At 34.5% G+C, this 12013-nt stretch overlaps 1 protein-coding gene across 7 annotated transcripts in view; it reads left to right on the forward strand.

Moving 5' to 3' along the window:
* Nucleotides 1–12013, forward strand: part of LOC114332463 (AT-rich interactive domain-containing protein 2) — a 330994-nt gene that overhangs the window by 271494 nt on the left and 47487 nt on the right. For all 7 annotated transcript variants that reach the window (XM_050662174.1, XM_050662175.1, XM_050662177.1 and 4 more), the window contains exons 12-14: nucleotides 5359–5732; nucleotides 10110–10527; nucleotides 11266–11651. In XM_050662174.1, the coding sequence (XP_050518131.1) occupies nucleotides 5359–5732; nucleotides 10110–10527; nucleotides 11266–11651 (1178 nt within the window). The remainder of the gene's footprint in view (nucleotides 1–5358; nucleotides 5733–10109; nucleotides 10528–11265; nucleotides 11652–12013) is intronic.

Here is a 12013-nt window from a genome sequence, read left to right on the forward strand (position 1 = left end):
CTCCGTATCATTTCCTCCAGACGTTCATCGTTGTGTTCGTCACTTTCTTCAATGGTTCTTACTCTATGGCCTCGTGAAGTTTGACTAGCCGTTTCGTGTTCCAATGCAATAGCAAGTGCTTCATCTAAAACTTTCGGTCTTGCTAGTCGTAAAGCTTTCTGTAGTTCATTATCTTTCAGCCCATTGACGAAGGTATCTACTGCAATTTCTTCTAAAACGCTGTCTGGCACCTCTGGATAAGCCAACCGCACCACACGAGCCACATCTGCTTCAAATTCTTGCAGATTCTCACTTGCTCGTTGACTTCTACTTCGCAGTTGTGCTTTGTATACTTGTTGTAGATGGGCATCTCCATAGCGTTTTTCTAGACGAGTGAACAAGGTCTGGTAACATTTTTCTTGACCCTTAGGAATTGATCTTAATATATCTGCAGCATCACCTCGCAAAGCAGCAGTCAAGGAAACAGCCTTTTCTTGTTCGGTCCAATGGTTGGCGGTCGCAATAGCTTCGAATTGTCTAAGGTATATGGACCAAGAGGACTTCCCATCGAATGGTGGTAATTTAAATCTCATATGATGCGATGTTTCGTCTCTCGGTGTTTCATCCTTCACTACAAGATCTAAAGCTACTGCATTAACTGATGGTTGTACTTTTGTATCAGTTATCATGCTCTCTAGTTGTTTGATCTTCTCTTCTAGCATTTCTTTATTGTCGTCTACACTTTTCTGTATCTTATCGAATGTTCTGGAAACTTCTTCAAATTTCTCGTCGGTCTGTCTACAAACGTCTTTTATTACTTGAGAAACACTTTCAAATTTCTCATCGATCTTTTGAGAAACACTTTCAAATTTCTCGTTGTTCTGTCTAGAAGTTTCATCGATCTTTTGAGAAGTCTCGTCGATCGTTTCAGAAACAGTTTTTAATTTCGATAAGATTACTTGTTCTGCTGACTGGAAGTGGAACGTCTCTGGGTCATCTCCGTTCTTCGTGAGGACATCCTTGAGTCGTGCTTGTAGGACTATCTTGCACCCACTGCTGTCTAATTCGTACTCTTCTAATTGTTCACGGAGCTGTTTTATGGTCAGTTCTTGTAGCAACATCTTTGGTCGGCACACACGTACTTTTCAAAATGTCTAAGTCTTTCCGAATACCGAACAATCAACGCACTTCAATTATTAACGACGAATAAAGTTCAAAAGTCTTTTAAAAGTCTTTCCGAATACCGAACAATTAACGCACTCCGATTATTCTCGACGAATAAAGTTCAAAAGTCTTTTTTTTTTACTTTTCATTTATTTACACTCCACACCGTTAACACCACTGTAGCGTGATTAGTGTAATTACTTCTAATTACAATAAAACTAGCGGTTCGTAATTTATATACGACTTTATTTTTTATTTATACAAGTTTACTTTACAAACTTTAGCTTAAGACTAACTCTATTTACAAATATGTCCTATTTATATATGCGATACAGATATTCCAGAAATATCTATATATCTCCAGCTATGTCCATGTGACCGCTTGCACGTCATCGTCGCTGCATCGGCGTATCTCGAAACATCGATAGTGTTCTGTCTGTCCGGAGACGGGAGCTGGTATACGAGGGTAGGTCAATAATTATTTTGTTACAATATTTTGGGAGTTACATAATATAATCTTCGCGGACACATTAATCATAGGTATGTACCAGCGTAATATATACACCATTTTTTTTACTTTTTACAGGCTACATTTTTGCTAACAATGTTTTTTTTCTACAAAATACTTACTTTCTGAGTTATTTGCGAAAACCCGCCTAAAAACTCGGTTATTTTGTTAAAAAATGAAAATATTAACTCGCAAAAAAGTATTGACTTGGTGAAAAAACTCTAAGAATAAAAGTTGCTTAGAATTAGTTAGTTTATCCATTTTCGGACTTATTTTGGACATATTTTTTTACACCCGAGAGGGGGTGAAACTAACTAAATTTTCTCTTTTATTTTCACCCCTGTAACTGATTAAAGTAAACATTATAGAAGTTTTCAGGGACTTTAGGCCCTCGGTAATAATGTAATCTTTAATTCTGCGTTTATTTTTTTCAAAAATACTTACCATTAGTTTTCTCAGTATTCGAAAAAAATGAATACATTTAAAACACATTGAAAATTTTGACAGGCGACATTTTGCGCCTTTCCCCTTAATTGAATGTATGGGGATCAGTACGGACAAAAACAATATCTTATTTGTTTTAAACAACTGACGTTATTAATAACGATGTGACAAACTTATGTGAATACATACAGAGAGTCTGTAATTTGGAATAAATTAAATATCTCAAATACTGATCGTTTTTTTGAAAAATGCTCAGACCCGTCGATTAGTATTTCAAATTGTCCTTTTTGACATACAATAATAATGTATACAGGGTGTCCCAATTTAGAAATATGACGTCATCGTTGATTTTCTTAAATGGCAACACTGTCATTTTGATAGCTATTTTGATAGGCTGTGTAAAGTTATACATAACTGCAAAATATCAAATTTTTATTCTCTACCATTTACAAGATAATAAAAAATAACAAAGTTATGTCTGTAATTTGTAATAAATTTAATAATTCAAATACTAATTGTTTTTTTTTTGAAAAATGCTCAGGCCCTTCGGTTAATATTTCAAATTGTCATTTTTGACATACAAAAATAATGTATAGAGGGTGTCCCAATTTAGAGATATGACGTCGTCGTTGATTTTCTTAAATGGCAACACTGTCATTTTAATAGCTATTTTGATAGGGTGTGTAAAGTTATACTTAACTGCAAAATTTCAAATTTTTATTCCCTACCATTTACAAGATAAAAAAAAATCAATCAGTAAAAGTAATCAAATAATATTTGAATTTAATTATTTCAATTAAGCAAATGCTCATAATGTTGCCCTTATATTCAATAATATTGTCAATAAATGGGCAACATTATGAGCATTTGCTTAATTGAAATAATTAAATTCAATTATTATTTGATTACTTGTTTTTCAAATTTTTGTTATTTTTTATTATCTTGTAAATGGTAGGGAATAAAAATTTGAAACTTTGCAGCTATGTATAACTTTACACACCCTATCAAAATAGCTATCAAAATGACAGTGTTGCCATTTAAGAAAATCAACCATGACGTCATATTTCCAAATTGGGACACCCTGTATACATTATTATTGTATGTCAAAAATGACAATTTGAAATACTAATCGACGGGTCTGAGAATTTTTCAAAAAAACAATTAATTAAGTATTTTCTATGGGAAATAAGCCACAATTTTACTAAAAAATGAATTTATTAACGTTTCGAAGCCCAAATCGGGTTTCGTTGTCAAAATACAACAAACTATTAAAATAAACAAAAATGTTGTTGCTAAGTAAAAAAATTCTTCTAATAATTTATTTAATCTGACTCATTTATATTGGTAATTCAGACGTATATTATACATTTTAAAGTAGAAGACTTTAAAATGATATCGCCAATATTTATGAGTTGCGTTCCTGGGACGACTTTACTAAAAGATAGTTCATTCGATTACATGAAATCAATCCCAACTCAAGAATATCCGTCACAAAAAATCATAGCATGTGATCTGTCTTTAAAAAGACAACCAAATGCAACGATGACAGTAGAATTCTTGCGTTAGAGATTCCATAGTAAATCACGAGGGAAAACCAGGAAAAAACCTCATGATACTATCCCGACATCGTAAGTATTTGGTCTTACATTTAATTTACCTTCAAAAAACTAATACCAAATTCTGACTTTAATATGTTTGAATTATAAATAATATTAATAATACATAGATATACAATAAGTAATACTAAAATATAAAATTTGTACTCGATATGTTATTGACTTACTAATCGTGGTATTTTCTTTCTATTGACTTCCTCTTTCAGTATGGGTAACCACAGCCTACTGCATTCTACCGAAGAATTTGCGACACAATTAGCATAATTAGAGCCGCTTCTTTGATTTTTCTCTTTTTACTATCTGTTTCTTTCAGGACTATACTTGAATCTCTCCACTGAACTCTATGTTCATTATATTCAGTGGAGAGATTCAAGTACAGTCCTGAAAGAAACAGATAGTAAAAAGAGAAAAATCAAAGAAGCGGCTCTAATTATGCTAAATGAATGTCGGGCAAATACTTACGATGTCGGGATAGTATCACAAGGTTTTTTCCTGGTTTTCCCTCGTGATTTACTATGGAATCTCTAACGCAAGAATTCTACTGTCATCGTTGCATTTGGTTGTCTTTTTAAAGACAGATCACATGCTATGATTTTTTTACGACGGATATTCTTGAGTTGGGATTGATTTCATGTAATCGAATGAACTATCTTTTAGTAAAGTCGTCCCAGGAACGCAACTCATAAATATTGGCGATATCATTTTAAAGTCTTCTACTTTAAAATGTATAATATACGTCTGAATTACCAATATAAATGAGTCAGATTAAATAAATTATTAGAAGAATTTTTTTACTTAGCAACAACATTTTTGTTTATTTTAATAGTATTCTGTATTTTGACAACGAAACCCGATTTGGGCTTCGAAACGTTAATAAATTCATTTTTTAGTAAAATTGTGGCTTATTTCCCATAGAAAATACTTAATTATAAAAATGCCACAAGGAAATAGCTTCAGAACAACAAAAACAATTAATATCTGAATTATTGAGTTTATTACAAATTACAGACATAACTTTGTTATTTTTTATTATCTTGTAAATGGCAGAGAATAAAAATTTGATATTTTGCAGTTACGTATATCAAAATATCAAAATACCCTATCAAAATAGCTATCAAAATGACAGTGTTGACATTTCAGAAAATCAACGATGACGTCATATCTCTAAATTGGGACACCCTGTATACATTATTATTGTATGTTAAAAAGGACAATTTGATATACTAATCGACGGGTCTGAGCAATTTTCAATAAAACAATTAGTATTCGAGATATTGAATTTATTCCAAATTACAGACTCTCTCTGTATAAGTACATATAACTTATGTGAATAAATTTTCTCTTAGTTTTTCATCCCTGTAACTTATTAAAATAAACATTATAGAAGTTTTCAGGGACTTTTGGCCCCCGGTAATAATGTAATCTTTCATTCTGCGTTTAATTTTTTCAAAAATACTTACCTATTAGTTTTCTCAGGATTCGAAAAAAATGAATACATCTAAAACACATTTTGCGCCTTTCCCCTTAATTGAATGTATGGGGATAAATACGGTCAAAAACAATATATTATTTGTTTTAAACAACTGACGTTATTAATAACGATGTGAAAAACTTAATACCGCTTTAACAATTTACTTTTTTGTTTAGGTATCGGAGGCGTCTCTTCAACCGAAGACGGTGACAACTCCTTGACGAGTTTTGAAGGTCTACTTAACGGCGTGCCCAACTTGGACAACCCCGCCAACGACGATAGTAATTCCAAAGATTCTGTAAGAAACGTTGCTAGTGAGATATCTATTAATAAACCCCTTAGGTTAGCTGACCTTTTAGAGAAGAAATTTGAAAAAAGCCCGCCCCTTCTGAACGGCACTATGGGCAAAGATTTAAGACTGGGAGACAGGTCCATGGATTTGGTGGAGAATCACATCGAAAAAGCTTTGAGCCGGGATAAGGAACCGCACACTGAGAAGCCTCAGAAGATGGAGATTGTTGAAGTAAAGGATGAACCACTACGGGATATGGTAAATAAAAATGCTTTTATACCATTACTAGCCCAATAAATGACCGTTTTGGAGTGTAATTTCCAGGGGCAACTCCGAATTGCATGAAAATTTGGATTTAGGTTCTACTTACCCTCCACTTCAAAGTTGAATTTGTGCCGTTGGTTGCTTTTACTTGGGGGTGACATTTACCCCTTCTCGGGGGGTGAAAAACGCGTGTTTAAAATAAGGCCGGAACTGGATAAATTGACTTATTTTAAGCACCTTTTGTTCTATAAGTTTTTTACGTATGTCTATACTTTTCGAGTTATTCGCGATTTAAAATGTTGATTTTTCGACAAAAAAACGACGTTTTCAGACCGTTTTTCCCAAATAACTCAAAAAGTAAATGTTTTATCAAAAAAAATATTTTTAGCAAAATGTAGCCTATAAAAAAAACGAAAAAAAAATGGTGTACCAGTAAAGTCTACAAATTAAGTAGAAGCAAATTTGTAGCTCATGAAAAATACGTTCTTATTCGTCTAATTCCAAATCGAATAATTCAACGCGAAATCGCCGAAGAAAGAAGCGTTTTTCGGAAAAACCTTATTAACATTTTTAAAGTATCGAAAAAAAGCTTATTATTTGTTTTTTTACAAAAGTTTACAGCATCAAAAATAAACGAGTTACACTGAAAAAAAAATTGGCCCCTTTTTTTTGTAAAAAAAAAATCGTGAAAACCTCCCTCTATTCCTCACCCTAAATGAAATTAATCGTTTGGTTTTAGCATCTATTTTAACTGTATGTATATTGTTTATCTGATCTGTAAGTTTGATTGGTTTAAAGTGGTTATTTTTGAAAACATTTGGTTTTATAGAAAAGAAATTTTTTTCTAAAATTTTTTTAAAAATTTCATTTTTTCAAAATAACTTAAAAAGTATTAGTGATAAGAAAAATCTTAAGGAGTAAAAAAATGTAGGATTTTCTGTTATAAATATGCTAGTTTCATTTCGTTTCTCCGTAAGACAAAAATTGGTTAAGATATGGCTGTTCAAAATTTGCATACACTCGTGATTAGTGACCCATTCAAGCTTTCACAATTATAACCCTTTCAAAAATAAACACTTTAAACCGGTGAGACTGACAGATCATATAAAAAATAGATAGGTAAGTAAATTGTTTGTAAAGCGGAAGCGATTAATTTCATTTGGGGCGCTAAACACGACGAGATTTTTATTATTTTTTACAAAAAAAAAATAGGGCCAACTTTATTTTGAGCGTAACTCGCTTATTTTTAATGCTAAAACTCTTGTTAACAATTAAAACAAAGCTTTTATAAATACATTAAAAAAGTTTAAACGGGTTTTTCCCGAAAACTGCTTAATTTTTCGATTGTTTGCATCTTGAAAAATTCGATTTAGAATTGACGAATAAGAACGTATTTTTCATGAGCTACAACTTTGTTTTTATTTAATTGATAGACTTTACTGATACACCATTTTTTTGGGTTTTTTATAAGCTACACTTTGGCTAAGGATATTTTTTTTGATAAAATATTTACTTTTTGAGTTATTTGCGAAAAACCGTCTGAAAACGTAGTTTTTTGTCGAAAAATCAACATTTTCAATAGCAAATAACTCGAAAAGTATTGACTTACGTAAAAAACTATAGAACAAAAGTTGCTTAAAGTCAGTCAATTTATCCATTTCCGGTCTCATCTTGAACGTATGTTTTTTCACCCCCGAGAAGGGGTGACTGTGACCCCCCCCAAGTAAAAGCAACCAACGGCACAATTTCAACTTTGAAGTGGAGGGTAAGTAGAACCTAAATCCAAATTTTCATGCAATTCGGAGTTGCCCCTGAAAATTACACGGTATCGCCGAATATCCCGTTCATTTACTGGGCTATACCTCATTGAATAGTGATTTAAACCAAAGTTTTTATTTTGAATGGTAACTGCCCTTTATCTAACTATCTTTCTCTTAATATTCATCTCTTTTCTACTTTATGTTTATTCTTTGCATCCCATCTTATCATAGCTTTTTTTTGCTCGAAAGCTCCTTCTCTGCGTATATTTGTGTTGTACATTTTAGGAGTACACAGATGGGATATACAGTATATTGTCGATTCTGAACTGCTAAGTGTAGGGAATTGTGCTAATCAAATCACTACAGGTTCGGTTCTTCTTCTTCTACGGCACTACAGCCCAAATTGAACCTTGGCCTCCTTTATTTTGTGCCCCCACCCTTGCTTGTCTGTGGCTGCTCTTCTCCATACACGGACTCCTCCTAAAAGGGCTTGTGCGTCGTTGTTTACTGTGTCTTCCCAGTGCTTTCTTGGCTTTTCAACCGGTCTCTTTCCCTGCATTCTAGCATTCAGTGCTGTTTTTGGTAGCCTATCCTCTCCCATTCTTATTACATTGCAATCTTTGTATTCTAATGAAGTCGGACAAGGGCGTTTCCTTATAAAGTTGATAAAGCTCGTTGTTGTATCGGCTTCTGAAAATTCCGTTTTCCCTCACAGGTCCTAGTATTCTCCTCGGTACGTACTTTCCTTTTGAATGTGTCGAGTTTGCTTTTTTATGTTTCTTTCAGGACCCATGCTTCACTGCCATAGCATGCTATTGGTCGAATTAAGGTTTTATAGATTCTCATCTTTGTATTTCGATGGACATTTTTAGACCGAAATATATGGGAGAGGGCAAAATAAGCTCTGTTTGCCTGCGTTATTCTCTTTCGTATTTCTCCATCTTCTGATCCGTCGGCATATAGTTCTACTCCCAGATATGTAAACTTTCCAACCGTTTCAATGTCATCTTCATGTATAATGTTTTGTGGGACTATATTTCTTCTCGTCTGTATCATTATTTTTGTTTTTTCTGTGTTAATTTCCAGACCTAGCCTTTTTGTTTGCGTTTTTAACTCTGCATATGTTTCCTGTGTTCCTATTGACGTTCTACTCATAATATTAAACCCTTCGTGCCGGACCGTCATTCGGCAAGTCGGCTCCTATATACTAATTTGAGCGCTTACCGAGCGACTTCGCGCGGTCGGTTAAAATACAGTATCACACTACAACTGATTAAAGTTAATGTAACAATAACACTAATTTTAGAAATAAAATTATTTTTATTAAATTTTATCCATAAAATACCATTTTAAACAAAAATTATTAAAAAAGATCAACAAGATAATTCGGATGGAATTTCCAAGATTATTTTGTGCTTGATATCGTCCCAGTCTCTTATTCTGGGAAATTCCATCCGAATTATCTTGCAAGGGATAGTAACCTCCCCCTCCTAACCAACCACCTCCCACACAATCCCATCAGTCAAACATCCAAACAACCTTATCACCAATCAAATTAACTAAATCTAAGCTCCTTTTGGACATCACCCACTTTTGGGCGTGGTTTCTCCACTTTTAGATTTGAATAAAGTAATTCGGACGGAACAAAAATACCTGAAATATTTTATGGCGAACGAAAACTCATGATGCACCCCTGTGCATCACCGTACTGAGCGGACATTCAAGCATGATGCACACGGGTGCATCACCGTACCGAAGGGGTTAATATCATCGGCATAGCTGCCAGTTGAACCGTTCGGTTGGTCAGTAGGTTTCCTCGTCCAGTTTGCATTTGCCTAACCGCATACTCCAGTGCCAGGTTAAACAAAGTTTAACTCCCTGCTTTAGTCCCTGCGAAACAGATTCGTTTGCTCTTGCCTTATATATGGGACCACTTTGGTAATACTTTCTGATTTTCTGTGTATTGGAAATTAGACTCTCATTACTCGGTACTGCTGGCAGATACACTTACCTATGAGCTAGTTATTTCTCGTCAATACTACTAAATATATCCAAACATCTTTATTTTTCACCTGTTATTGTTGTCTTCGCATTTACTCTTAACCCTGGATTGCTACACTTATTTTCTAAACTCAATCTGCTATATCGGGGTACAGTGGTACCCCAAATAAGATCGACCTAAAATATTTATATATGTATGTTTTAAGAACTTCTGACAAAAACAGTCTTAAGATAACATGTTAAGAATTTATTTTGTATACAAAAATATTTTATTATATTATTATCCACAAGTTTATTTTCATATTTTCCACACCTACTACTGCAAATTGGTGCAACTTACAAACAAGGTTGGGGTACAAGTGTACCCCAAGTAGCATTCCAGGGTTAATACTCTTCATTCCTTTCTGTCACTTTTTTGTATGGCTCTTTGCTCTCTGTCTGTTTTTGACCATATTTTTTCATTTTATCTTTTATCGTCTCTGTTTCAAAAGATTTCTTTTTGTTTTCGATACTTTTGTTTTGTTAAAAAATGTTCAAAGTGTACATACATTTAAATATTTTTATATAATAATAATAATACGAGTTTCATTAAACATAACAACTTGATTAGCTATATCAGGCTGGTCTGAAGAGGAGCGCCTCCGAGGAGATGATGGAAATAGAAGCGAAGCGACCTCTGCTGGTGAGTAATGTAAATGGATCCACTGCTGATTCTCCAGCTCCGGATTCCTCCAGTTCGAACGGTGACGACGGACCGTCAACCGTCTCTACTGCGGCGGCTAAATTATTCGCGGACATAGCTGCGGATATTTTGGAGGACGAGGACGAAGAGCAGCTTCTCCAGGAAGCGGCCCAACCGAGTCATCCGCCACAGATAGTCGCCGAACAACAGATGCAGATACAGGGCCATAATCCCCTTCAACAGATCATCGTCGATAATAGTCAGCAAGTTCTATTGGCACAACAGAGGCAAATCATAGTGTCACAAGCACAGCTGCCGACTACTAACCAGATGGTGTTTTCAACAGGTAAGTTACATCGTATTAGGTCCTTTTCCTTTTCCATAAGACTCGTAAGAAGTTTGAGTAAACCTTTGCACAATTGTGTAAATACTAAAAAAAATCTAAAATAATAAAAAAATTATATTAGCGGAATCCGTAATCTATTCACGAATTTGTTAAATCAATTATGAAAATGAGCATAAAACCTCGCAGTTTAGATGCTGCCAACATCCAAATTTCCAAAGATTGGTGTTGAAAAAGAGTTCAAATTAACGACCACATGGACTCGAAAATGGGTGGAAGAACAAAATAGCAACAAAATAGAACCGAATCAAAACCCAACACGGCAGATATCGTTACATGATGCACAAATGTAGTAAACTAACATCCCCACTCTGTGACTGCGCACAACCACAAACCATCTGCCGCATCACAGAACAGTGTCCCACAAAATCATATCATGACAGGTCAGAGGATTTCCTAATGGCGACTGCACAGTCAATAGACTGTAAAAAGCTAGATGTGTAAATATATGCAGTAAGTTTTATACAAAATATACATATGTAAATGTGTAAAGTTCCACACGATAAATAAAATCCGGCGACTGACAAACACTGTATGCGGCACACAGCATTTTATTGGAGACCACATCCCAAAGATTTACATTTACACCCATTTCATTACTTCAAATAGACTCATGCCATATCTATGAACAACATTAACCTTGCATTACATACATATTAATAAAAACGCTTTTACTTTTAGGAGCCACCCACTTGAAGACACAATCAGGCCAAACAGTAATAGTTCAAAACACGTCTGGTCAACGACCAATGATGTTGGCCGGACAAAATGCCGGCCAGATCCTTCTTTCTCAGGGTCTTCAGGGCCAGATGCAACTAGTTGCTAGCTCCCAGCCAGGTCAATATGTAATCCAGACTAGTAGTGGAAGTGGACAGGGAGCTGCGTATGTGGTTGCACCACCTCAGAACGCGATGGTACATGGAGGGCAACAACAAACTGTTCTGCTGGCTCAGACATCACAGCAGCAAGGTACTGGTGCGAAGACAATTATAATTTTGCAACAGCAACCGCCTTCGGGGTCTGCTACTCAGCATCAGAAGGTTGTGGTGACACCACAAGGACAACAAGTAAGTATTTACTGTTTTATAATCCGGTCAACTTAGACATCAAAATAGTTGGCAAATACATAACAAAAATTGCCGGAGAGCCAAATTTTGGTGGAGAGCTAGAGGTTACCATAACAAATAAAGTTTTAAAAGTCCCCATCGATCCCATGTGTGCAACAGAAGTTATTCGGGGTCAAAGGTCAAAATTTGAGATTTTTTAGATTTTTCTCAAAAACGGTAAGTTTTATCAAAAAAAAATCAAACCATAGTTGTAGATCTTAATATTCTCTACAAAAATAGTCCTTACAATTTTTTTCCTAAGAGTTACCAATCCTGAGATATCGCAATTTTAAAAATTACTTTATACTTTTTGTGCACATTTA

This window comes from Diabrotica virgifera, chromosome 9 (genome assembly GCF_917563875.1).
Source record: "Diabrotica virgifera virgifera chromosome 9, PGI_DIABVI_V3a".
NCBI lineage: Eukaryota > Metazoa > Arthropoda > Insecta > Coleoptera > Chrysomelidae > Diabrotica > Diabrotica virgifera.